The sequence below is a fragment of the Chamaea fasciata genome, unplaced genomic scaffold (genome assembly GCF_029207755.1).
Source record: "Chamaea fasciata isolate MVZ Bird 193981 ecotype frontalis unplaced genomic scaffold, bChaFas1.0.hap1 SCAF_15, whole genome shotgun sequence".
Classification (NCBI taxonomy): Eukaryota; Metazoa; Chordata; class Aves; order Passeriformes; family Sylviidae; genus Chamaea; species Chamaea fasciata.
In genome coordinates, this window is record NW_027094100.1 from 2,905,203 (window position 1) to 2,924,303 (window position 19,101).

At 40.5% G+C, this 19,101-nt stretch overlaps 1 protein-coding gene across 5 annotated transcripts in view; it reads right to left on the minus strand.

Moving 5' to 3' along the window:
- The window catches only part of TENM2 (teneurin transmembrane protein 2), a 615,717-nt gene that overhangs the window by 444,853 nt on the left and 151,763 nt on the right, over positions 1–19,101 (minus strand). For all 5 annotated transcript variants that reach the window (XM_066196982.1, XM_066196981.1, XM_066196980.1 and 2 more), the window contains exon 4: positions 478–753. In XM_066196982.1, coding sequence (XP_066053079.1) covers positions 478–753 — 276 coding nt within the window. The remainder of the gene's footprint in view (positions 1–477; positions 754–19,101) is intronic.

Below are 19,101 nucleotides of genomic sequence, written 5' to 3' on the forward strand. Positions count from 1 at the left end.
TCTAAAAAACCCCAAAACGCATCTGAAAAACCCCAAAATGCACCTAAAAACCATCTTCAGTCAAACTGAGAAAGCACAACCTTCCCCTTTGAAAGCAGACTGGTGTATTTTAAAGCATGCTCATGCCCTTGTGAGGTTAGGAATACATTGAAGGAAAAGTGATGCTGTTGTACACCACAACGACACAAGACTCCGACCTCAGAAGGCTGAAAATGACTCCTTTACTCTTGGGATGTGCCTCCCTTTTTATGCTATTCTACACAGACCAATTCGATTGGTGAAGCAAAGACAAACCTCTTCAATCACATTGGTCGGACCAGAGGGACATCAAGAAGAAGTCCCTCCTAGGGAAAGAATGTAAACAAAAGTACAGTTACAAAAACATGTCTCTTGCTTACAGAAAATTCCCAGGGGGAAAAGAATTTCAGAAAACCAAAACACCTCAGGCACGGAACCAGGGCTACAGACAAGGCCTACCGTTTTCCTCGTCCGACTTGTTGTCGTTGTCAGAGTCGGTGAGCGTGAGCGCCGAGTTCTCGCGGCTGGAGAGGCCGGAGCTCCTCCTGGATTTGATGCCCCTGCCCCAGAGGCGGATGGCGTGCTCCGGGGACACGCCGCCCTCCGTGTCCGAGTCGTTGTCCGAGCCGGCGCTCAGCGAGTAGCCCTGGTGCAGGATGCCCATGTCCGAGCAGTACCCGCTGCGGTGCGGGGACGGCTCGCAGATACCCAGCTCCGCCAGGGTGAAGTTGGTTCCTGCAAGGACAAGAAAAAAAATATAAAGTGAAGTAATTTAAAAAGCTCAGGGGATTTGTTTTCAGCTTGAAAATATCAGAATTTTAAAAATTTTGCTCAGTTCTGCTGTATACTCTAATGAATTACTTACAGAAATCTCTGGTGCGCTGGTCTAGCGAGACTTAACCTTGAAAATACAGAATGTATCTAAAATGGATGAAATACACAAAACAAAGGTAGGAAAGATCTAAATTTTAGGCTACTCTTTTGGCTCCAAATAATTAATCACTTAGGTGTGTGGTTACCATAAACCTCATGACAAGTGCTAATGACACGACCTGCTTTAGTGTGTATGTAACCTCACATTTGCAGGACAGAGCATGAGCTTTGAAGTTATGCATCTGATTACTCAAAAAGAGATTTTTTTAAAAATAAAGCTCATTTTCACATGTACAAGTCTTTCACAGAGATAGTGAAAGGATGCAAATCCATCTGTGAGGTAACATAGAATTTTGTCATCAATTTGATTTAAATTTGGTGCAACTGGTAATTTAATATCTGCTAAAGAAACCAAGACAGACCTTACATTTTAACTGTTTTCTTTTCCCCCGAAATTCCAGAAGAAAGAATGCATCAATACCAGAATCAGGAGGTCATTTGGTTTAAAGGCAAAACTTTCTGAGACAATGTCAAAACACGTGATCTCTAGCAGTTAATAACGACTCAGTGGACAAAATCTTATACATTTTTAAAGCACACAGAGACCCCCAGGGTTCTCAGAAAGTCCAGAGTTGCTGCCTGATTTCTGCTTATGTACTTGTTTCCTACAGTAATGAACAGGGCAGTAAAAAAATAAAGGGAAACATTCCCTGGTCCCTAAGGCTTTCAAAGATTTTAAAAAGCAAAGTAATTTGAGCTTCATTTTATTGGGCTAAAAACAAAAACCAGACTGAAGCTGCTGGCAATAAAACTGCCAATTATTTAACTAATTTCTTAATTCGCAGGGAAACCAGCTCTGCGCTCTGTGTTTTTAAAACAGTAGTTTTATTTGTCCAAATATTATGGATTTATATTTTCTCCTCTTCCTCTATATATTTGTCAGAGTGAAGCTAAACGACGGAAGTTCACACACTAAATAAAACATACAAATAAGTGTCTTCTATTAATAAAGAAGGTAACTAGATTTTTTAAAAGTATTAGAACTTGTTTCTCAGATTAGCCAGGAAAGCTCATAGAGTTTTAAATCTATCTGGTTCCCCTTCCTGTATCATCTCTTCCCAGTCTCATATCTAACTGCCAAAGCACATTTTGGATATATGTGTGTATGCACACGTGTGAAATGTAAAACTGGGGCCCAGTTTAAATTCATTCCTGAAGCTCATCAGTTAAAGGAAGGGGATGGATTTTTTCTGGAAGCCTGACCCAAGTCCTCAGCACACAGTGCCCGGGCTCGGGTGTGGCCCTGTCACCCTGGGGTCAAACAGCCCCGCAGCCCACAGTGCCCGGTGAAGAATTGTCACCAGGCAGTGCTTCTCAAGAAATGGAGCATTTAGTGGCACTGTGTACAAAGAATATAAAAAGGCTGTCATTAAAAAAGCTTTCATCAACACCAAATTAACCCAAACCCTTCTAGTTAGAAGTATATTTTTGCTGTCTTCTAATATTTAATGTAGTAATCAGAAATTTAGTAGTTTAGTCAAAAACAGGGAACTCAACAGTCCTAAAAATGAGCTTCTCAAGGGCACTTCATTTTTTTTTTTCTGTAGTAAGTGTAGAGTTCTAGCCTGACAGATAAAGCTACTTTTAAGGAAAATGTAAACTTTAATCATGTGCAATTTCAGTAGAAGGCATTTAACAAAACCAGTTTGACTGATCAGAGTTTTGCTTCAGCCACATTAGCAAACTAACCTTAGACTTACTAATAAAAAGATCAAAATCAAACCAAAATGAATACAAAAAATGGATTGAACTGAATCATAGTAGCCCACTCCAGGTAGAGTACACGTTGACAATAGAATACACGTTAAAATTACTAAAGTCACCATGAAAATGAATGTTTTCAAATTTTCTTGTTTGGTGGTGGCATGTCTGCAAATACACATAAATTATGACTATATTACCTTAATTAAGCTGCTGTACATAGACAGTAAAACATTTTGATGATATTCTGTGGAATATTAACAGCCCTTACAAGCCCAGATGATTTTACTTTGATTAGCATCCTGTTCTTACTTTGTCTGAGGAAAATGGTACAGGCACTGAAATACACTATTCACAAAACTCATTCACCCATTTGAGTTTGATTATCTGGGAACTTGGCACTTTCCAGTAACTGATCAAATTTAAAAAAAAATTGAGAAGTGGACCATGTCAAGAGCACAAATGGAATCAGCCCCTGAACCTCTGGGAAAGGATTTTCTATGCTGTTTCTCAGAAATCCCCTTATAGTCTTATGACCTAATGGTAGACAAGAAATATTCTAGAAATTTCCCTGTCTAATAAAGATGTGTTCTTTGCTGGTAGATTTTAAATTAGTTTTTTATACTAACTTCTGGAATTTGCTTCTGCAAAATATTAGTTGAGACTTTTCTGTAAGGCAGCATATAATGGCAGAATAACTTCTCCTTGGATAATATTTTTTTTTCACATCTACATACAAACATATATAAAAAGAAATTTCCAGATATGTATTTTACATCCAGAAATATAGAAATTTATCTCTATGATTCCTGATACCTTCATGGCTCTAAATTTACTGTAAAATCTGAGGAAAGGAAGATGGAAATACTACAGTTATATTCTCTAGACCTTTTCTTATTCTGGACCATGTTCTCCCATGAGCCTTGTTTTCCTAAAATGAAACTGCCCACATGTCCTGAATGACATATGAACTGCTTCCACTAACACATTCGTTTCTCATTTACCCAGCCATTATTGCACATTAAGGTACTAATGCCACGAGTAGACCACCCTTGTATATTCACATAGAGGATAAATCAAATCTGGATGCATAGAAATAATTTGCCCAGTAATTCACAGAATAAGCCGAGTTGGAAGAGGATCACCGAGCCTGACTCCTGGCCCTGCACAGGACAGCCCAACCCTCACACCCTGTGCCTGGGAGCATTGTCCAAACACCTCTTGAACTGTGTCAGGCTGCTGCTGTGACCTCTTCCCTGGGGCCTCTGTTCCTATGCTCAGCCATCGTCAGGCTGAAGAATTTTTTTTCCAATATCCAACCTAAACCTCCCCGACACAGCTCCAGGCCATTCCCTTGGGTCCTGTCACTGTCACCACAGAGCAGAGATCAGTGTCTGCCCCTCCTCTTCCCCTCCCCAGAAAGGGAACCTTCTGTACCCTGCTGTATGAGGTCTCTCCTCATTCTTCTCCTCTCCAGTTGTACAGACCGAGTGCCCTCAGCAGCTCCTCACATGGTTTCCCCTCAAAGCCCTTCCCCAGCCTGGCTGCCCTCTTTTGGGCACTCTACTATTTGCAGATAAGTATACTTCTCACAAAAGATGAAAAAGTACCTAAGTCATTTCATATCCACTCAGCCGGCCGGGATACTCCATGCGGAATCCTGATGACAAAGTTCAGCAAGAACAACTCAGCCCTCCTTGCCCCAGCGCCAGCACAAACTGCAGCACTTATGGACTGGAGAGAGGAATGGCAGGCACAGCCTGGCCTGGGGTCAAGGCTTAGTGTCTCCTTGAAGGAGTAACATCCTCACAGCTCTACGTGACATTGGGGGCTCAGGCATAGCCCTTGTAGGGGACAAAGGCAGCAGTCCCACTGCTTGCTGTGCCCTGGCCACTCAGACTGCCCTGCTGTGTGCCCACACAGCTTCTGGCTGGGCCACAAGCCAAACTGCACTGCCAGCACGAGCAGGCGCCAAGGGTGGCTTCTTACAGTGTGAGACAGCACCCCTTACACCTGGGGCTTGCACTGTACTGCCTTTCCCTGAAATGTCACTGGCAAAGCGGGACTGAAATGTGCAGGCAGAGTCTCTTCTTGCACGCTGAAAGCTTTTTTCAGATTCTTGTACCATCTACTACCTTGCTGGTGACACTAAAAGAGATAAATAACATCAGATCCTCAGTGGTGGAAAAAGAAAGAAACTTCTTTCCCTCGAAGAACACAGCACCAAAAATAGAAAGTCGCAAGGTTTTTGCTTTTCCACATGAAACAGAGCTTAGTGGTCTCCACCCTCAGTCCCTTCATCCCCTCCTGCAGAAACCACTGGATGATTTCCATTAAAGGCAGGCAGTTAAACCCAGCTGCTCCCTGACGGTGTACATAATGTCTCACACACAACCAGACCAGCAGTATTCTAGTTTAGCAGTGTAATATAATGTTATGTACTTGATCATCATTGCCCATAATCTACACGCTGTGAATAGTCTCTCAATAGAATAGATGTTTTCCCTTAAATGAGGACATTACTTCTATTATCTTTTTAGTGTACTTCCTTGTACAGAAATTTACTGTTTCAGTTATTTAGGATATAAACACTTACTAACAGTGTGCTGAATTCAGTGATGTACTGCTGTACTCATTATCCCTGCCAAGCCTAGAAAGCACCACTATTTAAGCAAAGGTTACTTTCACCTAACCCCTAGGCAGAGGTCTCATTTGGGTGATCACAAACTGCATGAATTGCCCTTCTGAAGATTAATCTAATCCAGCTGTGATCACTACGAGATGCCTCAGAGGAAGATCTCTGAAACCAGTAACGTACAGATAAGATAAATGTGCCTTCAACACGACATCAAGTTCAAGACTGGGCTAAGTCTAAAATCAAAAGGATAAATATCACTCACAGTCTTTGCTACTACAATCAATTACAGAAAGTAAAAATAACAAAACTGTATCTATTGAAGACATTCCATCCTTTCTCTTTTTTCTTTTTATGTTCACAGCTATAATGATTTTGCTGGCAGGAGTACCACAATTTAGGTCCAATCTCTGGAAGAGGTCTCTCTTTTCAAAAATCTCTGATGCACACTTAATTTTGCCCAATTCTTTATAAATTCAGTCTGCTTTGGCCCCTTCTGCAGCAAACTGACTAGAAGCAGCAAACAGAAATGTTTGTTCACGTTGCAATGCATGGTTTGAATGTAAAGTTCATTTCCTAGCTTTTCCTATCAATGACAAAAGAATTCTTTAACAGTGTTTTATAATTTGCCTTGCTCCTTTCTGACTCTGAGATGCCTGTGCTGAGCATGCCCATGCCCTTTTGGCTGGCATAGAGTGGATTTTCTTCACTGCAGCAGGTATGGGGCCATGAGGGTTCAGCTATTGCTACGCAGTTCTCACACAGAGCCAGGGCCTTTCCCACTCTATCCCACCAGCCACAATTCTGGCCTCACCTTATGGTGATGAACCTGATTTTGAAGATATGATCACTTAGAGAGAAGTATACATTTATGGCTTTCTCCTCAAGTGCTGATGTTGATTAAAGACACAATCAGATTTGAGAAGATAAGAGGATGGAGCTGTGTAGCAAACATGACAATTTATTATCCACCCCACACAGCCCACATTGAAATGCAACTCTTCAGGCTAACATTTCACTTTCTTAGCCAGTATTTCTAACTTTTCCAAGCTCTGAGGAATCGTAAGAGGAGTACAGCTTCATTTATTCTAAAGGGATGTGCTATTCCTACTGACTGTCCATTCTCAAACCTGAAGGAGACAGATGTATGCAATTCTGTAGGCAATTGCTCTGCTCTCCTCTGTGCTTCACCCTTCTGTGCTCTCCCTGGGGGCACTTCTCCTCCTCCTTGCTGATTAACTGCCAGCAGAGAGAAAACTCCGGGCTGAGCCTCCCCTATTATTCTGTGTCTGGCAGCAGAACGCTGGGGAAGCCCTGCTCAGAGCTGACCCCACGGGCCAGCAGCAGCTCCTGGGCACACCTGTGAGATTCCAGCACTTCTGCATTCAGCCTCCAAAAAATCTGGAGATGTACTTATCCTTATTTCAGCAGAGATGCACAGACAGAGAGAGAGAAAAGATTCCCCCGCTTGGAATCTCCCATTCAAAGCTGGAGATACCCTGGTTTAACCAACACAACAGTCACTGAAGGCAACAGGAGGGATTTTCTCCAACATCCATCCGAGAACCAGTCGGATACTCCCTGTCCAGTCTCCAAACAAACCAACCCCCAGAGACTAAAATTCAGCTCCTGTTACTTTTTCCTTTACAAGCAGCAGAGAAAGGGCAGAATGTGAAGTCTCATGGCAGATCATGAAGTCCTTGTAAACTCCCCAGCTCTGGTCCAAACGCCATCAGTGATAGCGGGTTTTGGAGATGGTGCTTGGGGTTTTTGTCTGTTTGTTGGGGTTTTTTTAATAGAATTTTATAAAAAAGAGTTAGAGTACATATTTTCTATTCCCAGCCCCAAAATGGATCAAATTATGGAATAGTATTGTTAAATGCCTGTTTTCTTTTAAGAGACAGTGAATTTCTAAACAAAATCCATCACAGAAACACAGGAAAGGATTAGGAATTTCTGTGTACTTGAAGTGATAGCTAGAAAAAAGAACCCAGAAAGAATTATTTTCAATTTGCTTTTTTTTTTGTGTTAACCAACCTGCTCAACGCCTGATACTATCTCCTGTCACACAAGCGGAGTATTTTCCTATGAAGGAATAACAACTGCAGCTCCATGGAAAATGCAAACTTGGAAGAGTAGTCAGTTTCAAAGACAATATAAAGAAAGAATGAAGTGCAGTCCTGATAGAGGAGAGCTACCATTTAGTATCTATATTGACTATGCATGTTGGCAATGCACACTTAGGCTCACTTGGCACAAAGTAGTACAGTAATCACACCATGGTCCCCAAGAACTTAAAGTCAGTTTTCACCAGTAAAAAAATGTCATTTTCTTTCTAGTCTAGCTCAGAAGATTTAGGTCTCCTGTTGTTAAAGTATTTTCGATTATGTCAGGAAAGGACAGTGAGTTCTCCTTGGCTTCCCTTTGACTCCCTCTATATACATGCATAAGGTACTTTTTGGATAAATTCACTGTATGGCTGTTTATCTTCATTGATACACTAAACTGAGTTCTATTATTTAGCAAAAGTTCTACAAAAATCTGTAGTAAACAACCAGTGGATAAATGAGCTGTTGATACTTTGTTGAATTAATGAAAAGCCTTTTTTTTTATTTTTATACTCTAAAATCAAGATTTAAAAAGGGAAAAAAAAATAAACTGCTGGTCATGACTTGATAAATAAACTGTGCTCTCAAGAAACAGCAGAAGTCACTGGTAATAAGCTTTCATACTTCCATAACTGTTTAATTGGGAACTCTCAAAAAACCTGAATCAGCTGTCAACACAGACAAAACCTTAATTGTTTCTCTATACCTTGCTTCACAAGCTAGGAACACGCACACTCTATATTTTATGAAGGTCCCCAGGCACATATAAAGATTTCTGAGCACTAGCAGCTGTCAGCTCTTTAGTCACAAGGTGCTTCTTCACTGTAAATACCATGTCACTTAGAAATAATGGTAAATTGTAACCTGTACAGTAGAATAAAAAGTTTAGAGCATTATTCAGCTGAGAACTTCTGTTTATATTCTGAATGATGTTGCTCCTAACAGGTTTTAGAAATGACAGAGATGCCAGCCTTTAACTCTGCATTTCTAATCCTACAGGAGCGCCATCAGTAGACCAATATGAATGATTCTGAGGACTGAGAAAATAATTCACCTAAAACGAAGAGGTCCTCCCCCCTAAAACCCCTCCATTTTAAACTGAGAACCGCATCAATTGAAAAGTCATGTAAAAATCCACATAAACTTCATGCCCAACTTGGAGAATAATGAAATTAAAATCATTTGAGCACTCTAATTTTGGAGTAAAAGATAAAGGGAAACAGATTAAGCTCTTTGAGAAATTTACCTACAACCAACCACATTTTCTTTTATTCACCAAATGCCTTCATTATATGAGAAGATCAGGAAACATCTGTATTTATTTGACTGAATTAGAAACTGCTTTCAGCTTTTCATTTTTTATCCTAGCTAAATAATTAGTTATTTTCATTGGCCAGTCAGTTGTGGTATTTATGAATGGATCAGTTGGCACCAATCCAGATGACTGCTGGTCCTGAACTTTTCTACAGACTAAATACACACCCGTAACACAGGATTTCTTTAATTCCACCAATGACTCTTGTTTGCACACTGCACACAAACACACTGATCTGCCTTGCTGGCACATACCCACACTGCAGGGCTGCAGCACCAGCACTGCCGAGCCACCAGCTCCACGGCTGGAGCTCACTGGCCATGCCAGGCACCTGAGGACTGTGCAGGAATAAATATGATCTCCTCCCATGCACCCCTTTTTCTTCCCCACCTTGTGGTGTTTTCCACGCTGCTTTTTGATGTTGTTCTCCTGGTCCCTGAGTGCCCACGCTGAACACCAAGATTTCAGCCTGTTGCACTCAGCAGTGGTGTTGGCAGGCACAGCTGTTCCAAGGTTCTCTTCCCTCCTCAGCACCACAACTCCCCTTGGTTAATGCAAACTGCTTCTCTAGTTCATCTGGAACAGCTCTCTCTGTTCCAGTGGTTTAGAATTTCAGTAGCAGTGTTTCAATTTAGATTACTTTTCCCTTCTTCAGTGACGAGAAGATTTGTGTTTTGTGCCAATAAACAGGTTATAGATTCTGTTTATTCAAACTTTCTGCCGTTTGAAACTATGTCTTTGTTCTATAAAACTCCATTGGAACAATAGGGCCAGTTGTTGCACTTTTGTTGTCCCTTCCCTCTCACTTTTGTCTCAGATTTGAAGGACTGCCAGCACTGACTTTATTGGGTAATAATAGGGGGACATGCAAGTGTGCCAAAGAGTGAGTCAAGATCCTACCATCGCTTTGCATTAAGTTTAACAGGTGGCAGTGGTGATCCTCTGAAGAGGAACTATCAAGATATCTCGATTAGAACAACATTTTTGTCAAGTAATCTTTTAAGAATGGGGAAATGTTGACCCTGATTTTCATAAGCTGACTTTAAAAAGAATGATTTTTTTCCCCCACTAGATCAAACATTCTACACAAGAACCAGCTGTAATTAAAAGAAAATACTGCACTTGTCTGTCACCGAGCTCTGCATTAAAAAAAAAAAAAATCATCAACCTAACCCCAAAATCTTTGTGAGGGATTACTTTTAAGAGATAATGCAGCAAATACTACAAAATCAGACCAAAATTCAGTTGGTTTGAAAGAGAGTTACTGTGCAGGCTGTGTTATCTGACTATTTTTAACACACACGTCATCTCAATTGCTAAGTGCCTTTACTTGCTTCATAAGTGCTTTGCAGATCAGGTGAAATGATAAATTCACATCTCACTGATAAAGGTCAAGTATGCCTAGGCATCATACGATTACATTATTATTTTTATTTATCATCATCATCATTATTATTTTTGAGTTTGCAGACTCCAATTATAGAACCCTTCGGATTTAGCAAGAGGGAGATTAGATTGGATTATTTATTAATCCTCCCACCAGTTTACACTTTTCAGTCTACCAGCATTTTGTAAAGAAGCATTTTAGGCTAGTTCACATAATTCCCTTTTGGTTATATGGGAGTCACAAGCAGTTCTGAACCTAAAATCTTTGAAAGGGAGTATGGAGCATGTAAGGACAGCACTGGAGGATAGGGATGGGGAAAACCCTCTCCTCTCTGCTGCTGACATGATGAGAGCTTGTCTTTTCTGCTCCCAGACTCTTCACCCATGATGTGAATACTGACAGCAGCACTGTCTGGTGCTGCTGGACATGTCTTGCCTGTGGCCTTGTAGCCACTGTCTTATTGGACAAAACTGTGTTGTTAATTACCAGTGTGATCGGGCATACAAGCTGAGCTGGCCGGTGGTTTCAGGTGGCTTAAGCCGCCGTGACAGGCTCTGGGTACTCAGATTTATCCATCACTTTCACACTGATGAACTCTGATGTGGCTGAGCATATTAAAGCTTGCCAGCACCTCTATTTAAATTGCAGATTTGTGGTTCTCAGAGGCATTTGCTTGTTCTGTTTTCTTTTTTGTTATCTCTTTAAAGACTTCAGAACAGAGAAGAGGCATACATGTCACAAAACTACCCTTGGATAAAAGTTCTTCTAAAACTTTTGTTTTGAGAACTGAACACAGAATAAGTTTTATAGGGCTTTGGGGTCTTTTTTGCACCTTTTTTTTTTGTTTTGTTTTGTTCATTTTGAACTGGGAATTTTGTGAACAATGTGCATAGATATAGAAACAAGGAGAGAACCGTTTCACCACTGAACAGGAAAGCCTGAGGAGAGAACCCCCCATCCAGAAAAGTGAACAATCCAAAAGTTTCCAAGCATTTCTGACTTGGAAAGTCAGATGTAGTTAAAATAACCAGAAGTGAACAGTTGAGATTAGCTGTGGTCACCTAAATTACTTTAGGGATAACTTTAAGAAGTCCAAAGCAGGAACCCACAAATCAAGTCATTCAAATTCAAATATGTTCTCTGTAGGAGGAAAAGATACTTCTTTTGTTTAAAGAATTTTTGGTAAAAATCAAGAACCGAACTAGTGATATTCCTGTTGATCCTTCTTAATAATATTAATATTTAAGAACATGTTTGAAAACAGAAGACAACTTCACTTCCAAACTCAAATTCAATGCAGGATAACATGCACAGAAATCTTGGAGCACAGGAACACCCAGGTAACCACTGCCCTGCCCACATGCACATCAGAACTGCCAGAGGGGTTTGCAGGCTGGGGCTGCAGTGGCTCTGCCTCCACTCCACACAATTCCCTGGACCAGTCACATCCAGCCAGAATTAGTAAAGCCTGACTTGAGAGCACTGGTAGCAAAAAATGTGTGGACAGGAAACTGGAACAAGCACCACGAGGCACATGGGCTCTTCTAACTAACCCACTGGAGCTAAAGGAAAGTGAGAAGAACATTGCCATTTTGTTTCCATTTTACCTAAAATTATGGGGTTTAATTTTTGACCTATTTAACAATACTTGCCTTTTCAGAGTCCCACTGGAGGCACAGCACACAGCAAATGGGTAATACTGTTCTAAATTTGTTTCTATTGCAGACTAATGCCACTGCTTTTTTTAAATCAGCTTTTAACGTTCCTGTTATCAGGAAATGCCCTTTTTGATGGTGAAAAAGAAACCTACACCAGCCTGCACCTATGAATGTCTCAAGGCTTCAAAATTAGCAGTGAGAATCCTGTGGATACTGTATACTCCCATCTTAAGAGCAGATGTGGCACTGTATAGTTTTGGTATTAAGTACTGTCAAGGTTCCTTTCAAGCAAAGAACTATTTATCTACTTAACACAGAACATAACCAACTTTTGTAAGTTTCATATATTACATTTATTTCAAAATGCTTGGCATTATTAATCCTTTTTATATTGTTAATATAAAGATTCTGCTTCAAAACCCCAGAAAGTTTATTTTTTTTCCTCTCTTTTTTTGCATTGCATGCACTGATGAACTAGCCTGCTCAGCAAGCATTTAACAGATTAGACACTTGAACATGGTTTCAGGCAATGCTCTCTCATGTTTCTGCGTATTGCCTGATAAACACTTCAAAGTAAACCGCTCATAAATATGAAATGAAAAGCCAAGAAGTCGTTATGCACAGCTTTGAGATACAAATCTCTTTATTCCCCTCTGAAGTGGAATTTGATTGACATAATGAGTCATAGATCCTGTCCAGGGACACACTGCCTTATCCCCTTTTCCTCAGGAGACAGGGAGTCTTTAAAGAAATCCACTTCAGAACTTTCTGACAGACAGCTCCAGGAAAGTTGAACACTACACAAATGTATTATTTTGTATTAATACATACCTTAACAGCTGTGACATGTGTCAAAGATTGACTCCAAAGCCCCAGCACCTAACCCTGTTAAAGGAGGCCAAATCCGAGGTGTCCCTTCTATCTCATTATCACGGACACAGTGGCACAGGGACACAAAAGAGAGTTCCCAGAGCCACAAGGGCTCGTGCTGAGCAGGGTTCTGTCCTATGCTCATCCCCAGGGCCCCTCTGTGAGCTCCATCCCCACTCAGGCAAGAACAGCTAGCTCCTGGAGGAGTTTCACAAGGAGGAGTTGAGCCCTTGTGCCTTGGGCTGCTCCACCTTGGAGCCTGCACCTTCCCTTCCCTGGGTGTCTTGGGTTGCAATATGTAATCAAAAATGTGTATTCTATTTTTCATCTGTTGAAACTGGCTGGGGAGGTGTTTTCTTTATCTCTGGCATAACCCATTCCTCATAACGCCAGGGGGGAGGGGGTGGGTGCCTTCTGTTAATGGGCCAGCTGTTAAACCAGGTGGGGCAGTGTTCTTTATCCCTTCCAGGACCCATCCTCCCTCCAGGGGATATCTGCTGTCCATGGGCCATCCAGGCTCACTGCATGGCTGATCCAATTCCATCATCCCATTGGGAGATGCTCCACCCAGGGGGAGGAGCCCATCATTCCTACCTGGATAAAACCTGCCATTCAGAACACCAGCACAGCCTGTCTGCACTGGATTCCCAGAGGAACACCAGACCCATCTCACCACCACTGGACCTTCAGAAGGAGGTTACACCCGTCTACAGGACCATCTCTGCTCCAACAGAACCACATCTGACTCTGCAGGAAAACTTATTTGGACTGCATCTAACACCCTGACCAACAGGGTGTCAGGTTATATTCTGACTCTGGCAGTGTTTCTAGGATTTTTTTTTCTTGTTTTCTTGGTTTTTTTTTTTTTGGTTTTTTTTTTTTTTTTTCTGTACTACTACATTTATATTTATAATATTCCTAGTAAAGAACTGTTATTCCTATTCCTATATCTTTGCCTGAAAGCCCCCTTAATTGCAAAATTATAATAATTTGGAGGGAGGAGGTTTACATTCTTCATTCCAAGGGAAGTTCCAGCTTTCCCTGGCAGACACCTGTCTTCCCAAACCAAGACACAGGGTATTGACAAAAGGAGCTGCAGCAGAACTGCACCCCCTGCACTGCTGGCACAGCCCCTCCTGCCCAGCTCTGCTCTCTGGACATGCCACACCCTGGGGCCAGAGCAGAGGGGGCTGCCAGGGACGGTCCCACCCCAGCAGCCCCACATTGCCATGACCCTCATTAGAAGGCAGATTAATCAGGTACAGACCCCCACAGTCATTTCCTGCAGTTCACAGGTCCGTGCTGTGAAGGAAATTAAGACTTTCATGTGAGAAGGAGCAGTTAAAACCATCTAGCCTGAGCAGCCTCTGAAATGCTAATTTGGATATTGCTGTTAATAAATGATACCCATATGAAAATGACAAAACTATGTAATTGTTGGTCATTGCTATTCCACAAAATGTCTATTCCAATACAAGTCAAGCTTTAAGCCACCACAGTGAAAGTGCTGATCAGTAGTGCCATAAACAAAATTATAGTGCAATAAATTGCTACCCTACAATGTTATATTCACAACCTGCATTTGTGGTATTTGTGGAGGTTTTTAGAAGGAATCCAGAAAATATCTGCCTAAATTAAGATGCAACTTCTGGCACTTGATTTGCTAGCCATGCTGTATACATTAAATTATCCATCGTTACTGGCTTTTGTTAGTCTCTACTCCCTATGAAATAATCATACAGAAAGTACACAAGATCCACCACACACAACTTGGCTTTCTTTTGTTAGTGGTAGTGCTATTATTAGTGTTATACACGAGCCATTCACATGATTTATACAATGACACATACATCATTAAGATTTAAAAGGCAACAGTAAAAAATTAGCTTAATTTGTGGTGCTCAAAATGCACTCAATTTTTTTTTATTATTTTGCCAATAAAAATGAAAGGCTAATATCTACAAAAAGCACACAGTAAAACAATGAAATGGAGAGAAAACTAACTATTAAGAGGACTGAATTCATATTGCATGTAAATAATGAAACATTAAAGTCTAATTTTGCAGCAAAAGGCTGAAAGGGAGATTTAGAAGCTTAAGATGATGAAAAAAACCCACAATGTGGTATTGCCCTCCATCTACAAAGAACATTGTTGCCTCTTCTTAGTCCTCGGTCACTGAGAAAACTCAGACATTGTTTTTCCCCCTAAAATGTTTCTTGTTTAAAACTTTTGCTGGTGTTACTTATTGTTTGCAAATTGCAGACACGTTTTGACCCTGCTCTGTTGAAAGCACTCTTCCTTCTCAGGCAACTTAATGGCCTGCACTGGCTTTTCTAATCACTGGCAAGCCATAACGATTTACATCACAACACAACAACATGAATTGCAACAAATATCAAGCAAAATGGGCAAGTGCTTGAAAAAGCCCAGAACTAAATCAAATCTTATGACTAAAACCAGGCATTCTCCCAATTTGTAATTTTTGATTATGGATTGCCTTATGTAAATTAAAAATTTTTGCCCGAATCGCAACTGTTTGTAACTATTTTGAATATTTGTGAAGAATCATCACCACACACAGAACTAGGGAATTATGGCCAAGTACCTTGACACATATCTGAAAAAACAGTCACACTCAAGTATTAATTTTAACAGATGTATTAATTTTAATAGTGTAGTGTTGATGGATTGCCAAATGAAAGGCAAATAAGGCATCTAAAATATTCTGAATTACTCAAGACCTTCTGCAGCCCTCACAATTCCTAACAATCAATATTACACATACCAGTAAAATTACCCCAAAAATGAACTAGAGCCTAAAATAAATACTTTTTTTTTGGGGATGGTAACTATCTTTGAATAAAGCATGTTTCTATACTTTAAGAGATGACCCCACAGTAACTGAGCTTTTATTGCAAGGTGTGAAATGTTTGGATAGGGCTTCAGGCAGCATTAGGTACTGTGATGAGGTGAACAAGCACAGCCGCCACTCACCCTTGGCTCTGTCAGTCACTTCAGCAAACTGAAACCAAGTTGTCTCTGGGAAAGGAGCTCCTCAGAGATCTGCAATTGCTGCTTGACCTGCAGCTGAAAAGCAAGTGCTTTGCTCAGTACATCTATTAGCCCTTTGACTTCATTCATTCACTGGCTAATATGAATACATTGCTAAAGTGAGTGATTAATTCCATTTCTTTGGTGAGAGTACTAAATTCTGGAAGCCTCTAGAATGACTATCCATGGAGGTTCCCAAACATCCCTGGTTATCTATCATTTGCAGTCAGAAATCTGGCAGGAGCCATTAAGTTGTTTTTCTTTCTCCTTCTTCAACTTCTCTCCAAGAATAACCTTTTCTTGCTGCACCATAGTTCCATGTAACATAGACACTAAACCAATCATCATCTCCTCTATCCATTTTTATTCACTCATCTTTGTGCTGGAAGCCTGTTCAACAAATCAACATATTTCCATTTCTTTTCTGTGCTTCCCAGGTTTGACACAAACACAACAGCTGAAACAACAGTTTACTGCTCCCCTAAAGGAACGAGGCTTCCCTTAAACACTGCAGGAGTTCGACAACCTCAAAGAGAGGGAGAAACCCCAGAACACTTTTGCACACACTGCTGAACTGTCACCTCTGTTGCTGGACAGAACCAACAGATTTTTTAAATTGTCTAAGATGCCAGTGTGTAACAAGAAGTCTTGAAAGCATTTTGAGAAAAACAATGAGAATCTGACCTGACAGTCCATTGCTTTTACATGAAAAATGCCATCTTTTTTTCTTCCATATTTCTGATCTATTATATCCTGGCATCTTTCACACACGGCACTGTGAAGAAAATACGGTACAAAGCAAGTGTCCAAACTAGAGGCAGAAGTTCCTTTCCAATCATGCTGACAATTTCTTTCATTTGTAAACTGACAAAAATATATGTAGTCAGTTTTGTAAATTAGGGTTTTGTTAATCAAATAAGGACTCCATAGCTGGATGTAATGGGGTAAACGAACCCAAATTTTGGGAACATCTATAAACCCTTCCTTCCTTGCTTAAGTCTCATTTTGAGAAAAGAAGGAATACCTTTACAAGTATTATAATCAATTCTAGCTTTGCATGCTGGAACAGTTGTAAATGTGAGAGAGAGGCCCTATCTTCTGGTTCACTAATCTCAGTTCCCTTCAGCTTTTGTTCCAAACCCCAAAAATATACACAAAAATCCCACTCAACCCCAGAGAACTCTGCAGAATATGCAAAGGGGAGTATTTCACTTTTGAAGGTGCTGGTAATGCTGACATTCATTCTCAGTGTACACAGAACAGTTGCAGCTTAGTCCTAAGAAATGAGCAAGAGCATTTTCAACTCATGCATATGCTTATATTTATAAACAAATTCTTCCCAATTATGCCAATCGCTAAAAATTATTAACTTAACTGAAAATTTCTGATAAAAAGTAAAACATTCAACAACGCTGTAAATCCAAGCTTATTTGAAAGCTGGCAATCAAATGGAAGGATATGTTTTTGAAGTCAAATTAAAAAAAAAAAAAGCCAAGTAAAACATAGATAACTATATATATTTCTTTGATTGCCATTTTCAACATTGACACTTGACACACATTTTCTAGTACCCCCAGCTCAGGAAACAATTAGTTGTGGACAGAAGAAGCTTCCTTGGAGGAGCTGCACTGCACAGCTGTCTGAGCAATGGCCAACAACAACCTGAGCTCCCCATCAGCCTTCTGACAGCCTGCATTTCAGTGATGGAAAGCATGATCCTTCCTACACAGTATGCACTGCACTATGCATTTAGTCCTTGGAGAGCTTTCAGAATGAAAAGACCATAATTATTACTACCATCATTATTATTAATGAAAAATACACATGTAAAATTAGGTTTCGAACACAGTGTTTTATAGCCCCTATTTGTCTCTGTGGACACACGCCATAATGGCTTTAACAGACCTTTAACACTCACTGACTAATTAATCTTTACACTCAGGACCCAGCACTGAGTTTTATTCAGTAAGGAGCAGAAAATAGCATCTGTGGATTGGGCTTGCAAGGTCCACTGCATGAATAAATTGACAGGCTACAGGAAGAGTTGGCATTAAACAGCTCCTCTCCTCCCCTCAGTGCTCCTGTAAGAGCCTTCACCAGCCACTGAAGCTTCTCTTCACAAACTCCTCACATACAATTTAGTTTTATTTCCTGAAGTGACTCTTTTCAACCTTACAGGGACTCAGTCTTCCAAATACATTGACACTGATAGAAAAAAATATTACAGGGACTAGATATCACTTTAAAATAGAACTGCATTGCCTACACAACCAAAGTATGCACCAGAAAATTCAGTTTGACTATGGAGAGCACAAACGAACCATACAAATTAATAGACCTCAGCAATTTTTCAGAAAAACCTTTAGGCTGCCATTTCCAACTCACACAGGTTCTAAATATGAAAAAGCACAGGGAAAATATTCTGCAAAAAGAAAGCACAAAGAGAAAATACACCACGCAATTTCTTAATAGAATAAATTCAATCTTTTCTCCTCTTAAAAGAATTTTAAAGGTATTGTAAAAGAATAAGCATATAGGGGTAGATTTCCCTCAGCTCATTTGCATGATACAGTTATAGCCAATATAGCCTCCCCAGAGAGTCCTGCCTTGCTCTAGCTGTAAAGCCAGGCAACCAGAACACCACCTCCTTCAGTTACAAAAAATAAAGTATTATGGGTTTACTAGTCAAGCCTCAGTGGCAGAGATTTCATCAAGACAAAATCACCAAGTATTCTGATTTTTTTCCCAGTATAGGTAAACCCTGGTAAAGCTATGAAATTCCAGATCACGGTATCTGTTTCATTCTATGAAGCTGACTTCAAGAATAACTTCATCCATTTCTTCTATAGGTAAAATGACATTAGGAACCAAGCCTTGTGAGCTGCAGCACAGTTAGCAGCAATGATAGCACAGCACTCGTTTTGAGAGTCAAAAATAACCTCCCTAGGCTGTTGCTTCAGCCAGGAAGGTCACAGACCAGTTATGGTGTATTTCTTACAACAAAGCATTTATTTCTCTGTATGCCTGTAGAGATCATTCTTGTCAGATTAGCTCTTTTTCTTTGGAATTCCTCACCACTGGTTTAGAGAGTCTGTGTTTCCCAGCAGAGGGCTATTAATTAAAGTCCAGTAGGACTCAAATCTGAGCTTATTAACGGTTGGATGGACCCAAGTAAAAACACATCTGCTCCCACACCTCAGTCTCCTCTCCTTACTCCCCTTGTTTTTCCTCACTTGTTGAAGCACATTTTCAGTTTCCCACCATGAATTCCATGAAATCCTCCCTATCAATGAGCCATATTCTACTCTCAAGCCACCTCTAAATGATTTCTCAAGCTTAAAAAAGGACAGGGAGGTGAATCAACTAGGAAACAAAATCCTCGTCTGCAAGCGTTTGATGAGTTACAGCTTATGGTTTTATCTCC